General features: G+C 49.0%; 1 protein-coding gene across 1 annotated transcript; it reads right to left on the bottom strand.

Moving 5' to 3' along the window:
- Window positions 1-791: 791 nt before the first annotated feature.
- On the bottom strand, window positions 792-10,166 carry NPTX2 (neuronal pentraxin 2). The gene is made up of 5 exons (XM_019637405.1): window positions 9,548-10,166; window positions 7,710-7,932; window positions 5,124-5,368; window positions 3,139-3,318; window positions 792-2,209 (listed from the first exon to the last, which is right to left on the bottom strand). Exons 1-5 carry the CDS (start codon window positions 9,971-9,973, stop codon window positions 1,982-1,984), a joined length of 1,302 nt encoding a protein of 433 aa, XP_019492950.1. The 5' UTR covers window positions 9,974-10,166; the 3' UTR covers window positions 792-1,981.
- Between the last annotated feature and the right edge of the window lie 9,131 nt (window positions 10,167-19,297).

Raw genomic sequence — 19,297 nt, 5'->3', positions numbered from 1 at the left:
GGGCTCTTCTCCCTTGGAGTAAAAGAAATTAGCCATTGCTATTTGAGAATGGGACAAACTGAGTTTAGTCTGCAGCTACTGAGATGAAGTAAAGATGCAAAAATGGAAAGTGGTGGGGAAGAGGGAGTACCTAGCATTTGAGGAGATGGGGAGACTATTAAGACACCTGCCTGGGCCAGGTGGGCACACAGAGGTGGCTCTGGGAGGTCGCAGCGGTACTAGGCCCTTCTGAGCCAAACCAGAAGACAGGGGTGGGTGGGAGTGGGCAGCAAAATGGGCAGGACCTTCGGAGCCGGAGTCTGGTTTTGATCTGGCTTTGCCTTTCACTGCTATATGATCCCAAAGTCACTGCTTACCTGCTCTGTGTACTCACCTGCAAGCTTGGATTATCTTCTATGTGGGTTGTTAGGAGGATTGAATGAGATATACAGCACAATACACAGAGTACGTGCTGAACGGGCACGAAGCCCTTGGCAGGCAGCTGAGGGTCCTCTAGCTGAGTTCAATTCCTGGTTGAGAAGATAGGGATGGGATGGGGACAGGGAGGCTGGGCAGAGCCTCAGAGCCTGCGAGGCTTCCACAGCCTGAGCCTGGAGTTGAGGAGGGACGGGCACAGTCCTTCAAGCATCCTTAGCTTCCCTGGGTCCACCAGGTATCGGCTCCAGGTGTGCCCACTGCAGCCAGGCCCAGCTAACCGGAGCGGCCATCATTCTACCTGGGGGTGTGGAGGGTTGCAAGGCCTCACCCCTCCCTGCCCCCAACCCCAGACACAAAGAAAATAAATGCCAAGGCATCTTCCAGCGCACTTTAATAAAAATTCCGTCATCAGAAGAGTTCTCGTAGCATACAATGTCAAGATGGGCATGTCAACTGGGTCCTACAAATGGAATTTCCACAGATTTGCACTTCAAACATGTATGAAAAATAAAATATATAATATTTAGCTTTATAAATTTCCCCACTTAGTCACTGTATCTTCAAAATAAATTATTACTGCCTCTGTCCAATGAGGAAAGCAGCCTGGAGTCAGTAAGCAGGCATCGGCCAAATAACATCCACTTCCTGAAAGAGTTCTGGGGGAAATACTCAGCCAGTCAAATGCTCACAGGAATCAATGAATTAAAACTAGCAAATTCCTCACAGTGAGGTGAGACGCCAAAAACGGGAGCCTGCTCATGGCGGTTCTTTTCTGTTGGGAAAAAGAAATTCCCCCAACCACGCTGAAAGGTTGTAAAAGCTGCAACTGAACTTTTGGCACCAGTGGAGAAAAGAGGCCTTTCGAAGCCATACTGAGTGACAAAGCATTGGTCTGCGGGAGAGGTGACAGAGGGAAGGGGTGACAGCACGGCCCTTCTCCATTCCGAGCTCCCCCTCGAGCCCCCTCCCTGGAGCCACAGATGCACCCCCACACACACTGGAGAAGGCAGGGCATTGTCTGGGCAGCCTGCACGCCTCCTCAAGCTTAAAAGGTCCTTGGACAGAAAGACTCAAGCATAAAGAACACCAAAAGAAAGGCCCTTCTGGGGCGCAGGGGTGGGGTGGGGGCGGGGCTGCTTCGCTGCGTGCTCAGTGGACAACAGGATGTACTCCACACACAAGGGACACGGCCACTCCAGCGGGATGGCTGCACAGCCTGTAAAGGGGACGGACAGAAGGCGCACACGAGACACCAAGGATCCGAGGGGTGGGCAGGCTGGGGTGCACTAGCATTTACAGGGGTCCTAAACAGGGGCCTGAAGGACTACAATCCCCCACAGCAGCAAGTCAGATATTGGCCCACCTGTGGCTCAGGGCTTTTCCCCAGGGGATTCTGGCCCCACCCCGCAAAACAACAGAATCTCGGTAATGGACAAATAAGCCGGTGACAAATGCTATCACAGAGCCTCAGTCTTTGGGGGCCCCTGCCCACTCTGGCAGGTGTATTCACAGTTGAACTGGGGGAGTAAGCGGACCCCAGCCTCCTGGACAGAGGAGGAGGTGGCTACAAGTCCAGGAGGCGTGCCTCACAGGTCTCCACGGGCCACTTGGAGGCCCCTCCAAACACGTCAACGTTGTTGTCCACCCAGGGGATGATGTTGCCGGGCATGTTTGTGGAGCAGTTGGCGATGTTGACAATTTCTTGGGCACGAAGGACGCGGTCCCATATGTTGAACTGGCTGAGCTCCCCCACAAATGCCTGCGTGGCATCAAACCTGCCCCCAACCGTGTCCTGGGGAGGGGACAGAACTGTGTCAGTGCAAGTGCAAGAGCTAATTCTCCTGGAACAGAAATGGCCCCAGGGAAAGGATGCTAGCTTGGGGCACTGGGTGGGGCACTTTCCTGACTCCCCCGTCTCTGACCACTGATTCCTGCGGGTTCTGGAGATGTCTTTACTCCAACCATCCAGCTTACAGAGGGGACACTGAGGCTAGAATGGGGAGACACTTGCCCAAAGTCCCAAAGCTAGGACTAGACCCGGCTCTCCTGCCTCCCAGCACCCCTCAGGGGAGAGGTAACAGGAAGTGAGGAGGGAGTAGGCAAGGAGGGGCCCAGACTCAGAACCCCAAAGCACCTGGTGTCTATTCTCACTTCCCATCTGCAAACCTCAAACACAGCTTGAAATGCCAACTCTCACCTGCCCAAGAGCAGACAGCCAACTTAGAACTCCTCTCCCCTAGGTGCTGAGTTTCTGGAGGGCAGCCTCTGAGGCCTCGCTTTCTTCCCATCTCCCCCACAGGGCTGAGCACCCCACAGGCATTTCCTAAGTGCCCTCAGACCCTGAGCCAGCAGCTCCTGGAAGACGCCATACCAGCCCCCGGCATTCTCCATCAGTACGGTGCCTGGCAGAGACCAAACAGCCAGAGAGATGACCCGGAGTGGCTACCTGACCTGTGACTTAGAGACACTCCTGCTTACCTGTGCTGGACTCCACTCTGGGATCTGTCCGAACCCACCACCCCAACCTGGTACACCACCCTCAGCCCCTCAGGGCACAGTGTGAGCAGAGCTGCGGGGACCTCATCCATCCAGGCAACCATCATGCCACAGCGGTCACATCCACCAGGCAGACAGCTGAGCAGGGCAAGCGTGGCCTGCAGACCTACCCTTGTGTTGCTCGTGTGGCCCGAGCACTCTCACCTTTTGCTCCCCGGTACCCACCTGCTCCTGCCCAAGGATAAGCACACCCCCCGGCTTGATGGGGTGCCAGGGGGCCAGGTTCTCCCCAGTGCCGAGCTTCTCCCCATCCTGGAAGGCCTCCCACATGCCGTCTCGCGTTGTCCAGGTGACACAGATGTGGTGCCACTTGCCATCACTGACAAACAGGGGCAGCTGTGCGACCTGTGGGTGGTAACATGCAGGTGAGGACCCCCTGTGGGTTGCCCAGAAGTTTGACCTGGGGGGACCAAAGGCCCTGGGGCCCATTGCTGCTCCCATCATGTGGGGTCCCCCCTGGTCTCCCCTTCTCTGCTATGTGTGTAACATGCCTGGCCCACCCACCTCAGAGAAACCCTTGGGCTGCAGATGCCATGTCATCAGACACTTAAGAGGAAAGGGGAAACCTAGGCACAAGCCCTGATGCCAGGGTGGCCCTACTTTCAACCGGACACGCTTATTTCTTGCTGGGCTGAGGGTCCAGGATAGTGTGCCAAACAAGCAGATGTGACAGACAGCGCCCCCATGCGGGCCCTGAACACCCCATGATGGAGAACTCAAAGGATAGTCAGGGCCCTAGGGGCAAACTTCTCTGGATAACAGACCAGGTGCCTGCACCCGGCAGGCAAAGCCCCAATGTCCATCATGATCCTCGGGGACTGTGTGTGAGGGTGCCTACAATTGCATGTGGTGTGTGTGTGGGGGGGGGCACACAGAACTGGGGGAAGGGCATTTCCAACCGGAACCCATCCACCAGCGTCCTGCGAGTGCTCAAAGACCAGCTCTAGGCCTGTTGTTCCTGCTGGTGTCCTAGCAACTCCTCGCTAACTAACTCCCAGGACTTGGCTGTTTACACGCCTCTAAGCCAAGAGGAAAGCAAGGGTCTCGGCCCTCAGGGCTGCATCCAAGGCGTTATTTGGAACAATTAATCCCCAGCTCAGGATGTGCTCAGGAATGTGATCACCGCTGGAAGGAGCCCAGCATGTGGATTACACAGCACTTCCTCCCACTTAAGCGAATCCCACCCAGGGTAGTTCAGGAAAGACAGAGTGAGGAGCCAGGGAGGAGAGGGCTCCCGGCTTGGGGTGGGGCAGCCAGCGAGTGGGTTCAGCTATTCAAATGCTCAGCTCCAGCAAGGAGGATGGAAATACACAGGTTTCGCTACGTGGAGTCTGACTTCAGAATGAAAGTCTCAGAGGGGCGGCTAGAGGGTCCCGCAGATGCTCTTGGGGAGACCATGCTTCTGAATGTCAAAAACAGTCTATTAGAAAGGGATATTTACTCTGGAAAAGGTAGGCGTGTAGGGACAGGGAATAGGTAGATAGTGGTTGCCATGGGCAGGTGCAGGGACAGGAGCTGGCCACAAAGAAGAATGAGGAATCTGGGGGGGTGATGAAACTCCTATATTCTAACTGTAGTGATGGCTACAGAGCTGTATGCATTTGTCAAAACTGGTCAAACAGTACACTAAAAAATTGTTAATTTTACTGTATGTAAATTATACCTCAATAACCCCCCCCCAGAGAAAGATACGTTTATGAGAAGTATCATACACTCACAGACACACACACACACACACACACACACACACACACACACACACACACCCTCCTCTAATCAGTGCAGCCCTGGGGAGCAGCCCTCACTGACTGACCTAAGGGCCAGTGACGATTTAGGCTGGCATGCAGAGATCCCTGCTCATTCTGTTCCTTCCACAACTTCTGGCCTAAACCCTTTGCTGCTTCTCAGCAGACTCAGGTTGGCTCTCCATGCGCTGCAGCGGCCACCCGCCCCCCTCTTTCTCCTCCCTCTTCCTCCCCTCATCCTCTGCTCCATCGCCTGCCCACTCAGGTGCCCAGAGCAGGACTGAGTCAGTGCAGAGCCATTTCCACCAAGAAGACAGCCCCACAGCCAGCTGTCAGACTCCCTGCAACTTCCCCAACTTTGTCTCCACCATGATGGCATCCAGGTGGCATCCAAGCCAGCCTCACCTTGTCATTGATGAGCAGCTCAATGGGGTTGTTACCCCATTCTATCAGCACGATCTCATTGGCCTGCCCAGGCACGGCATAAGAGAACGGGGTGCCGATGCCGGGTGAGGCGCTGGAGCGCAGCCACAGGCAGATGGTGAAGGCATACAGTTCGGGCAGCGTCTTCTTGATCTTGCCATACAGGTAGTTTGTGCGGAGGGGGAGGGACACTTTGAACGCATCGGGAGACTTGAATGCACTGTTGCCTGGAGGGAGAAGAAAGTCCAGCAGCACTTTAGCCCACACCTGCCAGCACAGCCAGGGCAGTGGCTCCCTTCGACGCCCCTTTGGAGCAACAAAGCATCTGCTACTCAGCAGCTACTGTCCAAAGGGCTGAAATTCCAGCAGCAAACAAGTGCATCCTCACTCTTCAAAGCTTGAAGAAGTGGGTAGGGTCAAGCTAGGTTTAGTGTTCTGGTTGAAAGTAAGCCAGAAAACCCTTCCTCAGCCAGGTCTTGTTAAGTCCTTGAAATCTCAGCCCCTTCAGCAAGGGAGGGGCTGGGAACCCACTTCATGGGCATAGAGGTAGGACGTTTTACAGGGTCATGGGCACTTGATAGACACTTGTCAAGTCAGCAAGTCCATGTCACTTCTCAGGAAACAGTCACAACTGCCAGGGCAAAGGAGTCAGGTGCCCACGTCATGACACTACAACTTAACTCAGAAGCGGCCTTTGGACTAAATCCTTGATGTGAGTGGCTTGGCTCATGTTTTGCTCTTTCCCCCCCAAGAGAAAATAGCATTTATTGACCATTTCCTGCAGCTTGGGACCAGTGGGAGGCAGAGGACTGCAGAGGTGTCACTCCCCACTTAGGGCAACAACCTGGCTAGAACCCTGACCCATCTGGACCCCCAAGACTGGTGAGAATCCTCCTGGCTATCCTCATGTACATGGTACTTTTAAAATATTTGAAAACGATTTATACTCTTAAATGGGCCTAAGCAATTTGCAATACAGTTTTGCTTTAAGCTAAAAATTAACACAAAAAATAAACACAGAAGGCAAGACACTGTCTCCAGTTATCAGATTCCAAAATTTGCAGGGTGCAACCCAATTCCATGAACTGTCACGGCAAAAGCTTCCCTTTTATTTGAGGACCAGATGCTGCCAGTGAAGGAGCCTAAACGCTCTCATTCAACAAGTATTTATTAGGCACCCACAAAAGACCAGATGGTCTCCATCACTGTCAAAGACAGGCAGGCTGTCAGGACCCAGAACCAAACTGCCCGTCACTAGTGCACTAAATCAGCCCCTTCCTCATCCCTTCTGCAGGACAGGGGCTAGAGTGGATCACCTTCCTCCACCACGACCCCTCAAACTCATTTTCTGTCACAGCAAATAACACATGAGGAAGCCCTTTGGTGCCACGTTCACACCCTTCCAGGGAGGGCCTTCTGCAAAGGCAAGCAGCAGAACCCAGCATCACCCACTCCACCTCTTGGGAGCAGGCAGCGTAGAAATCCTAGAATCTGGGCTCCATGTGTAGGAGTTACTCGTACTCCTCTCTGCTGATCGTGCTATCGCGCCTGATTCATCCTGACCTCCCACGGCAGGGCACCCTCCACGCAGGCTACAGAGCTGCTGAGCACCTGGCGAGGGCTGGGAAGACCTGGTCACCTGGGGGAGCCAAGGGTGGGGCCAGGCCAGGATATAAGGCCCCACATTAGGCTGATGGGAAACCGAGACAGAGAGCCAGAAAGCCCCAACTCCTGACTTTACAGGGTGCACAGCTGAGGCCCTGAGGCTTGGAGAAGTGAGGTGACTTACCCCAGGGCACACAGCTAATGAGTGACAGAACAGGGGGTGGCAGTCCCTCTTTCCACTACATACAGCCACTAGTATTTAATCTGCAAATGACCATGTTCTTCACCAAGGCATGATTATCTAATAAAGAGAAATGGTTTTTATCCTTGCAGGTGGGCAGGCTTGCTGATTTAACAAGGCTCAGTGTTGATAACATCATTAGCTTAGTGACAACAGATAGGTTTAATTAGAGCTGGGAGAGCCAAAGGGGCAGAGGAGGGAGCCCATACCCTGAAAGCTGGTGCCCTCTATTTATATCAAACAGCTTGGAGGTTCAGAAGATACTTAGTTAGAATCAATTAAGGCATTAAAAGGCCTGACCTATAAATCAGAGGCTGCAGGTGGCGGACAAGGCTAAGGAGTGGGGCAGCCTGGGGCCAAAGAGGGATGGGAAGGGTGGACTGCTACTTGAATGGTAAGGAATCAGGTGGTTTTCTACACCCAGGACAGGTAGGTTCAGAGATGAGTGGAAGGCAGCCTCCGTGCCCATTCCAGCAACTGTGGCAGCAGAGTCAGCAAGCAGGGGCCTGGGAGCGACCACTCCCTCACCCAGGTGGCTTCCATCTGTAAATCAGCAAGAGAGCTGTGAAGCCTGCCGCCTCTCTGCCTGCTTGCCTCTTACTCTGAGCCCAGCTTTCTCTACACTGCAGCCAAGAACCAAGACAAGGGGTAGGGGACCCTGAAGGGACATCAGCCAGAGGGCGACAGAGAAACAAGCAAAGCACTCAGCACTCAGCACTCACCTCGCTCCAGCTCAGTCACCCGCTGCAGCAGCGCGTCCAGGGCGCTCTCGGTCTTCTGCCGGTGAGCCGAGGTCTCGTTGTGGAGCAGGGACTTCTCGTCCTCCAGCTCCGCTACCTTGTGTAGCAGCTGCCTCTCCAGCTCCCCCAGCCGCTGCTGGAGCACCTCTCGGAAGTCGCTGGGCAACGCGGCAGCGGCATTGGACACGTTCACTCGGAGCTGGTGCTTTGGGTCAGGGGGAGACGCGAGGGAGAAGTATTAAGGCCAGTGAAAAAGAAATTGTGAAATGCAGCTCTAATGGCTCCGCCACACGGGGAGAAGCATCTAAAACGGGAGTAACTAAATCAATCGTGCCAGTGGCACAAAGGCAAGCATTTCACTGATGCGTGTGTGTGTTATGAAAAGCATTTCAAAGTCAGACAAGAATTACTTTGCTGCAATATTTGAAACTTATGAATCTCATTTTCCTCTATCAGAAAGCTATTTTGCTCCTCTTACTAAAAAGCCAAATTTTTAAGCAATATCTATCATTCTCTGGTAAAAACCAAAACACAGCTTGAATTATTATTTTTTTTAAAGAGTTAATCAAATGGTACTCAAAGCTGATGCACTCGCATCTAGACATGAAAACAGCCTCCAAGTTCCAGTGTGGCACAGAGGTTGCTTGCAGAGATGCCACTGGAAAATGAAAGATAAAACATGACTACTCTGAATTCCGGGAACCTTTGCTTTTAGTGCTATTTCTAAATCCTCCCTGCCTACTTGGTTTACTCCTCTGTCACCAAGCTGGCTCTGGGGGTAGCCTGCCGCTGCCCAGCCATGAGTCCTCCGCAAACTATCCATCCCTCTAAGAGTTCCAAACTGTAAAATGCAGTTATTAGGATCTGCCTCACAGGATTGTGGCAAGGGTTAAAATTAGATAATAAATACGTCCAGTACATCGTTAGTGTTCCAAAAATGTTAGCTGCTATTAATCATAATGAATCAAGGGATATACAGATCCTGGAAATACTGTATTTAGCCATCATGCCACAGGAAACCCTCAAATAATTTTGCAATAATTACCACCTGTAATTGAAACCAACATTTGCTAGTAAGTACTTTGGTAAACGCGTTTAACAGAAACGCCCACGCTTCTTAAACAGGGTGGAAAGTAAAGATGGAAATCAAATGACGATTACTCTCTCCAAGTTCCGAACTGCATACACCTTCCAAGAGAGAACGGGATAAGGTCCTTTCCCCCAGAGCAATCTGGAAGGACACCTTAGAACCGCGCAATTCGAGGACAGAACGTCTTTGAAGTTAACCAGGCCTCCTCCTAAGCGCTTCGGGTGTGGCGAGTGACCCGCCCGCCCGCGCTCGCGTCGCGTCAAGACCCCAGGCCTCCGCCCGCTCTGGCGCAGCCCGACCTCATTCATAAACGGAACCACGGGACGCCGGGGGCAGCTGACTTCACGCGGCAGCCTCACGTCACCCGGCACAGCAGACTCCGGGAGCGTGTCCGGCTCCGGGAGACCAGGAGATTTGCAAGAAGAGAGCAGAGGCCGTCCTGGTCAGCCAGCCGGGACCTCTGCAAGTAGTGAATGACCGCACAGCGGACAGTCCTGGCGCGCGAGGATTTAACCCTTTCCTTCCAGCAAAGGGTGGGAGGTGCGAGCCATGCAAGTTAAGTTTCCTGGCACAACCGAAACCCACCCCTGCACCCTAAACGCAGCTATTCCCGCGTCCGAGTGCGCCAGGGCTGTCGTGTCCCGCACAGCCTCGCGGGCAAGACCACATACCCCACTTCTGCCCCGCGCCTCCGAGGCGTGCCCCCCCCAGACCCCTCACGCCCCGCTACCTCGAGGCTCTCCAGGCGGTCCTTGAGGGTCTGCAGCGAGCGGCTGAGCTGCTCCACGACGTGGCCGGGGTCCCGCGGCAGGTCGCCCATGGTGTCCTTGCCCGGGGTCGCCCGGCCGGGCGCCTTGCCGCCCGCCAGCCCCTCGCAGCGCGCCAGCTTGCCCGTGAGCTCACGGATGGCCTCACGCTGGGCTCCCAGCGTCTCCTTCTGCTGCACGACGGTCTCGCGCAGCTGCAGCACCGCGGCCCGCAGCTCCTCCTCGGGGCTCAGCGCGCCGCCCTGCATGGGCATCGCGGGCAGCGGGCAGCCGGCGCGCGCCGCCTCCGGCGGCAGCGTCGTGCACACGAAGCGGCTGCCGGGCGCCGGGCCGTCCTGGGCCCCGGCGGCCACAGCGAGCGCCACGCAGGTAGCCAGCAGCGCCAGCATCCCGCCGTCGCCGTGCTCACTCCAGCATCCGCCGGAGGGCGGGCGGGCGGGTGCCGTCGGGGCGCTCCGCAGGGGCACCTCCCCGGCGGGCTGCAGACCTGGGCAGCGCTCGTGGGCAGCAGGACCGCGAGCGGGATCCCGTGGAAGCTCCCGCCGTCGCGCAGGCTCCCACTCCGCCCGGCGCGGCGCTCTCGTCCGGCCCGGCCCGCGCGCCCTTTCTTAAGCTGGGGGGGCGGTGCGTGGGGCGCGGCGCCGCGAGCTCTGATTGGCCTTGTCGGCGGGCGTCACTCGGGGGCGGGGCAGAGGGTGCCTCCCCACCGCGCGGCTGCCTCAGGGGCCCAGGGGCCCCCAGAAAGGGAAGGCTGGGGTAAAAAAAAAATGCCCAGGGGTGCGCTCAGGAGCCTTGGCCAGCGTGGCCAGGCGTCCCTGGGACCCAGCAGAGGAGCAGACGTCGCGGGCTGAGGAGAAGCTGGGAGCCCCCTGGTGCCCACCCGCCCCACCCCCCGCCCACCCCGGCGAGGCTGCTGGGCTTAGGCACGGCTGGAGGCCTCACTTAGCGGTCGCCGCTGTCCCGGGGCTTGGGATGGGGGTGACCCCCACTTCACAAGTGAAGAAGGTGAGGAGAAGCCCCAGGCGGCACTCGAACCCAGGGCTGTCGTCGGGAGCCACCTGCAGCCGGGGTGGGCCCGCTGCCCCCTCGCCCTGAAGGCGGGAAGGAAATGCACGAGGTTCCCCCAGGACACCCTCTGCGTCTCTGTCCCCGACCCCCGCCTTGGAAAGATTCTCAGGTCCATGGGGATCAGAAACAGGCTCCAGATGCTGACTGCAAGGAGGGGGCGCCCGCACACAATGCGTCCACTCCGAGAGGCACGGAGTGGGGGCGGGAGGCACAAGGCCACTCGTAGAGCTCTCCGGTGCATGTCCAGTCACAGCCTACCAGTTGGTGACCTTATCCAGCAAGACCTGGCGTTGATGGGGTTCATTCAACCGCAGTCATCGCGATGGTGCCACATAGTGAAACAGTGCCCCAACCTTGTAAATGGGGTGCTCACATGTCCAGTTTCTGAATTTGAGATCACTGTCCTCAGATTCTTGGAGAGAGCAGATATAGACAGAAACCCCAAAGGCAGGAGCAAATTTGTTTCAAAATTTTGTCTGTGGCTTATAAACAAGTTCAGAGAGATTTTGATGCACAGCTACAAACCGAGCTGGTTTACTGCACATTATAAATGGAAATCCTTATTTTTTTTCCTCTGTGTTTTTAAGAAATCCAGTTGCAAGGTCATTAATCACATTATCCATTATGCCAGAAACAAATGGATTTGTCACTTGTGCACAGAAGCTGAGGTTGATTCTGGAAACAAATTGTATCAAAATAAATGAAATTATTATGATAATATACACTAGACTGCAGTGATTAATCTTCAGAAACCAAATTTTGAACTGCTTTGCACTTCAAACAATAGTTTCTGTTATGTAAATAGTTGTCGGATTTTCAAGGACAATGTTGCTAAATTACAAGAAAAGTACTATCATGAAAATCTCTCCATGGATAAAAATTAGAGACAGGAAGTCTGGCCTAAAAACACCCAAAGCAAAGGACAGTGGATGCCATGATGGTTCAGGTAAGAAGACTTGTCAGTAGAAAAGGTATGGGGGAGGGGCTATGGGGGTGGCTATTGGGCTAATGTCTCTGTTCATCTGCATCAGTAGCAGGTATCAGTTTCGCACTGCAACTACGACCTTGAACGGACTCTTTTCTCCTGCATCTTTCTTATTTCAGCTCCTTGAAAACTCCAAAAGTTCACATGAGCCCACATATACACAGATTGTAATAATGAAGGTAGCAATGTTGCAAGCACCTTATAAAATGGGACATTTTAGATGATTCCATAAGGCACCAAATCCAGACCTGTTCAGAATTTTCCAGATCAGGATTTCACTTCCAGTTGTACTCATAGGTTTGTTTGTTGTTTGTTTTTTTTACTCATAGACCTAGGTGGATCTTAATTGCACGTGACAATCGAGTCATTATAGCCGGTATTGCTTCATATATCCTTTCTTGACACAGACTGATACATTCATATTTGCAACTGCTTGAAATAGAGGCTGGTTCCTTTAATAATTAAATAAAAATCAAGTGTATTTCCAGAATTCTAATTTCTTCCGGAACAAAGAAAGCAGTGTACAAGAAGATATAAAAATAACAAAGCATATATCCCAAAATAATTACTCTTAAATTTCTCAAGACAGATTTCAACATGAGAAGTGATCAGTGATATTGCCAAAGCCCAGATGGAAAGACCAAAGCATTTAAGATGTTATCTTCTCTGGAGGCAGTATAATTAGAGGGCTGAGTTAACAGGATATATGCTATTTAGGGTTTTATTTTGTCTTCCTGGTGGAAGATCTGCTGGGTTTTGGAACAAAGGGACCAAGTCCTAATACCAGCTCTGTCTCTAGCTAAGAGGTTTGGGGCAAGTTATTTCTGCTCTCTGGACATGAGTTTCGTGTGTATGAGATAAGGGGATTAGACTGGACTCTCCAAAGACCCTTCTGGCTATGCTCAAGAGCTGGTAGTTTGAGCAAGAATTACTGTTCAATGCAATGAACGTTTCAGGACCTTTTTCTTTCTGATTGTGTTATGAACCACCTGTCACCAAGGGTGAGCATGGAAAGGCAGGGTGTTTGTGTATATGGCAGGTAAGCCACACATGGAGATGCTGTGGCTGCGGTTGAAATATGCTCTCCTCATGAAAGCTCCCCCTTGATTTACTCACAACACAATAACCTTGTCTACCTGAGGGATCCTGCCTATCTGACTCATGCTACCCATGAGAATAGAATGGTGATGTGAGTGCCAGAGACCAGGGCCCACAGATTTTGCACTACTTGAAAAGTCGTGCAGACCTGCAGCAGTGAATCAGCTCCACCTAATCTCTTAGTGTAACTGATGCAGCAGCATAGTAACCACCCACTCATTCACTTTGTCTCCTGGCTCCCAGGTCAGCTGAGAGCCTAGTATGGGCTGAAACCATGTGCTGGGAATCCTGATGAGCTCATTCCGTCTCCATTTTATTGCCCCATCTGTTTGGTTCCCTTGTTCTTCTCACATGCATTTTTATCTCGGTCTTCTGGGAAATGTGCTAATTTCCACCATGATGTCAGAGGACCCCATCTTATACTTTCTTACATTTCCGCCTCTCTCCTGTCGCTTGGGAAGTCAAGAGTGGGGGTGTGAGCTCAGTAACAGAAACCAAGGACAGCTCTCGGCAAACATGACTCAGGAACTGTCCTCGGTGCTGAATTTCAATTGGGAGGAGACATGCAAGTGTGTGGTATGGGTTTGTGTTTTTTGTTTTTTTGTTTTTTTAGGATTCAGTGCAGATACAACAGAATTTAGAGGCTCCAGAGAATTGTAACTAATAGTCTTTTATGGCTAAAATGCTAAGACCCTTTCAGGAGTGGATTTTTTTTTCTCTAGACTGAACTGCATGGTAGAGGAAAGTGCTGGAGCTTTGGAGTCAGGCAGCTGTTGTTTCAACCCTAGTTTTATAGCGTGCCACTTGACCTTGAGAGGATAGCTTAACCTCTCTGAGCCTCAGTTTTCTCATCTCTAACATTAAAGCTAAATTTACTATCAAGTATTATTGTCAGGCTTGAGTGAGATCATGCATTGGGTTGTCGGAAAAGTAATGAAGCATTTTTGCAATGGAAAACATAGAAAAAAATATGTCATGACTTTTCCAACAACCCAATAGGTGGACATGTTTGGCGTATAGCAGGTGCTCAATAGATGCTGATTGCCCTTTTATTCCCTTTTTCTCCACTGAATTCAGAGATGAGTTATATAAAGTCTTTTTTAAAAAACCCAAAGTTTCAATTTTCCTTTATTTTATACAATATCCATTTGAAATTATAGAAAGCATTAGATTTTGAGGAAGAACAGGCCAACCTCTTTGGAGGAAAGGCAAAAAATGACAACTCCAGGAAACGTTACTGGTGTCTCAGCAAGACAAAGTTATCCTTCTTGGTGGTATTTTTTAGAAGATAAAACCTTGTGGGTTTTTAAATTTTTTAATCAGATAATTCAGTCAAACTATTTCAAATCTACACTAACAGAATATATCACTAGACTATGTGCCCGGACCCAACTAAAAGATTTATAGTCCTTAACATTTCAGTGATTCTGAGTTTGTATTGCTATGAGATCCCAATAGGTATAAGGCCTCCAAATAAAGCAAATGTTCTTTCTTCAGCACATCTGGGTTCTTCTTGAGTAACATATTTCTAGTTTAATTTGGGGAGCATGTGACATGAGACACTGTGTTTCAGGAAGTATTTCTGCACAAGTATATGATCACATGTGGCTGGAAATACATGATTTGGGGGATTGATTGTTAATATTGCCCAACTGATTTCAACAAACAAAAAAAGGCTTTGGGTGGCATCCTCTGATTTCAAGCAATAAAACAGGTTGTTGGATAAGCCAGGGATAATATCTTAGCTCTGTTTTTTAATGTAAAGGACAGTAGACTGGGGATGGGGGGAGGCTGGAGGAAAGAACCTCATCAATCTGGTTTGCTGGGAGGACATACTCTAAGAATGTAGTTTCAATTTCTCTATATTCGAAAACAATTAGAAAGTACCTCACTTTTACACAAGTTACAAGTAGTGAAATTGACCTGTATCTAATAAAGATTTTAGCTCAATATCTCTCTATAGTTGAGGTACACCAGTAGCTTGCTTGAATCTTTAAAAGTGAGACTTAGAAGAGATTTTATAGAAATTTGAAGACTAAAAAACAGTTTAAGAAAGGTTAAAAGGTTATATGGCAGCTTAACAGCAGGGCCATGCTGCAACTCAGGTTCTCTGGTTCCCATCAAGGGCTCTTTTCTCTGTACCCTCCCTGACTTACTCATTATCCCTTTAAAAGGCTTGGCTTCTTCAAAAACGACTTTCTTAAAAATCAGTAATTTTCCACACCAGATCCAATGACCATTCTCATGTAATTCTCCTGGAATTCATTACAGCATTCAACATTGTTGGCTAAGTCCTTTTTTATTAAAACTTTCCATTGTTGGTTTCTATGACATTGTGTTCTTTTAGTTTTCTTCCTTGCTTCCTGGGCATTTTTTCTTTTCTTCTTCTCTAGATCTTTTGTCATTAGCCACCTCCTCAATACATGTGTTCAGTGTTGAGTTGTCATTGCTCTCTCGTTTCTTTCCCTGTATCTCTACCTTAACAGTTTTATACTTTTAGCTATAATCTGTAGGTCAGTGACTCCATCCCTGATCTGTACAGAGCTCCAGAACATAACAAACCAATTGCATGATGGACAGCTCAAGGATATGCTACCAGCACTTCTAACTCAATATTTCCTCAACTAAATTCATTGTTCTGTTCCCATTTCTATTGTCTTCCTCCTGTATTCCCTATTTGTGATTACAAATGCTTTCTAAATTATCCAAATTGAGAACTTTGGAGTTATCTGTATCTCATCTCCCACTCTCTAAACCATTCAAACCCTAGTTGGTTCCTAAGGTCTTTTTTATACTTTCATTATATGTCAACTCTATATTCACTGCTACAACATCATGACTTCTGCCCTGAACTATACAATTGCCTCCTAACTGAACTCTAACTCTCCGTTTCAATTTCAGCTGACGTTCTATTGCCAGGTCTGTTTTCCTGAAGCACAGCTCTAAGGCATTCGGCTCATAACTCCTCTGCCCAGAAACCTTCAGTATTTCCCTATGCAAAATTGTAAACTCTTAAATCTCCCTCATCTGTCCCCCAACTTCCTATTCAGCCCTATTTTCTGCTATATTCGTTGATCTGCCCTTCACACCAATCCAACAAAATTATTTGGTGCTTTTCACATATAACCCACACTTTTCATTCTTTAGATGTAGAGCTCTGGTTGTTTCCTACACCTGGAATGACCTTCCCACCAATTCTAGAACCACAAAACACATTCATACTTCCACAGCTCTCTTACATGTTACCTTCTTCACAAAGTTTACCCTGATTTTGCTCAGTCTAAAGTGACACTATAACGGAGAGTAGTTTATCTTTGCATGCTTTCTTTCTCTGCCTACTTTCAGCCTGTATTATAATTATCTTCTGCACTGGACTGTGAACTCCTTAAGGGGAACATCGAGGCCTGATGTACTCTCTCCTTTCAATGAGTATTTTGTTGGTTGTCTTTGTGCACAATGGTGATAGTGCCATGGGAGAGAAACAAAGAAGGTTTTGCTCAGTATATAATCTGCAATTTTGCAGGAAGAAAGTCACTGTGTTAGAATGGCAGAGGATATTTTCATGGAGAATTTGGGAATTCAATTAGCCCTTGAAAGGAATAATGGAAGGTGTGATAGTCAGGGATAATGATAATAAAGGGATAACGGAAGTGTTGTGTATCTAAAGAAGTGGGCAAGAGAAGGGAGGGTTGAAGCCACTGGAGAAAAACTAGACATGTAGTTAGTAATCTCTGACTTTTAGTCCTCTGTTCCAGGTCTGCTCTCTGTTTCCAAGGATACCTTAAGATAAATTTATCTCATTTCCAGTAGCTATCACTCATCTAGCATCCACAATGAAAGACAGGGTTATTGCTTTGGCCAGGCAACCAGAATAGCTACTTGCAAGAATGAACAAAGTGTGCGTAGTAACAATGTTAAGTTTTTAACTGAGCAAAGGAAAGTAGGAATTTGTGTCTGAAATATCTACATATTCTAGACTTTGTGAAATTCTCCCATCTGGACACCCAGATGGAAATGTCACAGAAATGCTGTGGGGGGGGGTGGGTAACATATTGTTTTGCTGGCTCTATAACACCACTTGATGGGAGTTAAGGTGAAATTATAAAAGAATAAGGCTCTCTCCCAGCACTTTCCAAGGTTCTGAGCCCTAAGAGCAATTGAAATTAGAGGGTCAGAGCCCCAAACCAGCTCTCTAGTGACATTTATAATTAACATATTAGTCTCAATGAGCTAAAATTCTTATTGGCTCTTTCATCTCAGCTAAATCATTTATTTCCCCTAGAGTCTTGGTGTTCATACCTGGGATAGCCTGGGATAGCTGAATGAAAGGTGCCAAGACACAGCATATTTTAGATTGCTAATCAGAGAAGAATAGCACTATTACCAGCCTCCAGCAGGAGAACATGTTCACTTGTGTTGTAGATGTCCCGTTGCCATCTCCACTCAGCTCTGGACCTCATGATGTGAGTTAAACCCTTCCTGTACATTGCTGCTTTTGTTGCAGAGGTCCCCGCTTATCCCATCCCGACTCTGTCTTCTTATGTTCTGTGATTCAGTCCAGCTAATGAACAGCCCATCTGGGTGGAAGAGGGTGAAGGGCATTTCCCTTAAATATAAGCGGCCTAAATAAATAAATTCTCCAGCTAAGATTTTCTTTCCTCTTCAACCAGAGCCAGTTAAGCAATCTTTATTTCACTCCCTAACTCCAATGAATCCCAGTTAGGATTCACTGGGAAATATGTTTAAAACCCTTAAGATGAAGGCAAAATCTTTTGTGGGAAGAGATACTGTACTAAGATTAGCTTTAAGTCTAGCTTCCTGAAAACTACGTAAGGTAGTAAAAGGGTTATGAGAACAAAGGAATAATGCTGTATTACAGCCTTGAGTCTTTCGGTTTGGCAGATAAGGTCAATTTGATGCAAAAAAAAAATCTCTCATGGCATATGAAAGTAAAAAGAATCTGAGTCAATGTGCGGTATTTTAGGTCAAATCTTAGACTTTTTCTTTGCCATTTTTGGTGCTAAAAAGAATTCTCTCAATTTCCAAACCCTGTAACAAAATAAACATGCATTATGTATGCCACTTGAAACTGCAGCTAATGTTTTGATGTTTAATCTTTATTTTTAAACAAATAAGCAGTATCATGAGTCCTGGTTTGAAAACTGCCTAAGCCAGGGAGTATCAAGAGTGTGTCTGTTTGCTGGGGGCTGTGGCCGCGGTGGGGAGACTGCCATTGCCTTTGCAATTGAAATCAACGTTAATCCTCAAGTTATTATATAAATGCAATTCATGATGCTTTAGATGTTGCTGAAGGTTACGCTGATAGAATAAACTGGCCAGGAAATATCTCAACTGCTAATGATAAAAGACAAAGGTTTGTTTATGTTTCTTTCTGTGTCTCCAGCACTAGAATAATGCCTGACACATCGTAAGTACTCAATAAATATTTGTTGTAAAAGGTGTATTGTTGTGTAGAGGGCTGTATGCTGCACAAAATATTTCCATTAGCAGGTGGCATGATGCATTAAAGTAAAAGGCTCCTAACGTCTTGATCCAGGTGGTGACTTGATAGCCTAATTTGCTTCTGAAAACTACAGACAAGACCAGTATACTGCAATTTAAATTACACATTGAGAATTTGTAAGGCCAGGAAAAAACAACAGAAACAGAAGCCCTACCAATTTTGACTGCCTCTTGGGAAGTTAGGGAAGGAAGGAATGGCCTCCAAAGAATGAAAACCTTAAAAGGACATCCTTTGAGGAGGAGCCGAAAACAGAGACTAGGCCTGAAAGGGCTTTCCCCCTGGGATAAGACTCCATTATTATCATTGCAATTAACACTTTTTTTTTTTTTTAGCTGGCCATCCTGCCACCTGTTGGCAGCTCAGCGGCAGCTCAGCTCGGGCCGGGAATCAAACCGGTGACCCTGTTGCTCAGAGCTCGCACTCTTGAGCGAGCTCTTAACCAACTGAGCCACTTGGCCCACTGCAATTAACACTCCTTATGGAACCTCAGCCACCATCCAAACCACACAGACACACACATACACAAGCATTGCAAACGGAATCGTGGAAATACAAAGCAAAAGGATGAGAACATTCATTGACCCCCAGCGTTGCTTATGTCCTGGTTGCCATAGTCTAGAGCACAACACTTGGGGGATCTTTGGGTGGACCTGAGTTGAACAAGAGTTATTTCTATGATCTGTCTACCCTCATGGGCTAATGTTGATAACCAGGAGATACCAAAAGGGCTTGTTTGTCCTCTTAGCCCAAAGTAAGTGACTCCACTGACATTTTGTTGAATCGCCGATCATCGTTATAAGTACATGTTTTTTGAAGCCTATTTTGATAAATCTAAAACAGAAATGGTTTTGTTAGAAGCTAGCACATGGAGCTGTTTCGTGATCAGTATCTGAGCTGATGGACTGGAAAAGAATGGTATTGAAACTCAGTTTCACAACATGCCTGACTGTTGGAAGAAATGAAAAGAAACCTGGGAAGTAAGTGGCTGAATGAGGGGCATGGCCGGCTCGGTGTAAGTTCCTGTCTTTTCTGTTGCCT

This window comes from Hipposideros armiger, unplaced genomic scaffold, assembly GCF_001890085.2.
Source record: "Hipposideros armiger isolate ML-2016 unplaced genomic scaffold, ASM189008v1 scaffold_33, whole genome shotgun sequence".
In the NCBI taxonomy this organism is placed as follows: Eukaryota; Metazoa; Chordata; class Mammalia; order Chiroptera; family Hipposideridae; genus Hipposideros; species Hipposideros armiger.
The sequence above is the reverse complement of the archived record's forward strand: the minus strand, read 5'-3'. Positions and strand labels throughout refer to the sequence as shown.

What these genes read in the sequence shown, in the direction of transcription:
- NPTX2 (XM_019637405.1), bottom strand. Translation starts at nt 9,973, where the DNA reads ATGCTGGCGCTGCTGGCTACCTGCGTGGCGCTCGCTGTGGCCGCCGGG. An exon ending in ACCGCCTGGAGAGCCTCGAG is followed by an intron (nt 7,933 to 9,547) that starts GTAGCGGGGCGT and finishes CCTGACCCAAAG; the next exon opens with CACCAGCTCCGAGTGAACGT. An exon ending in GGTGACTGAGCTGGAGCGAG is followed by an intron (nt 5,369 to 7,709) that starts GTGAGTGCTGAG and finishes TTCTCCCTCCAG; the next exon opens with GCAACAGTGCATTCAAGTCT.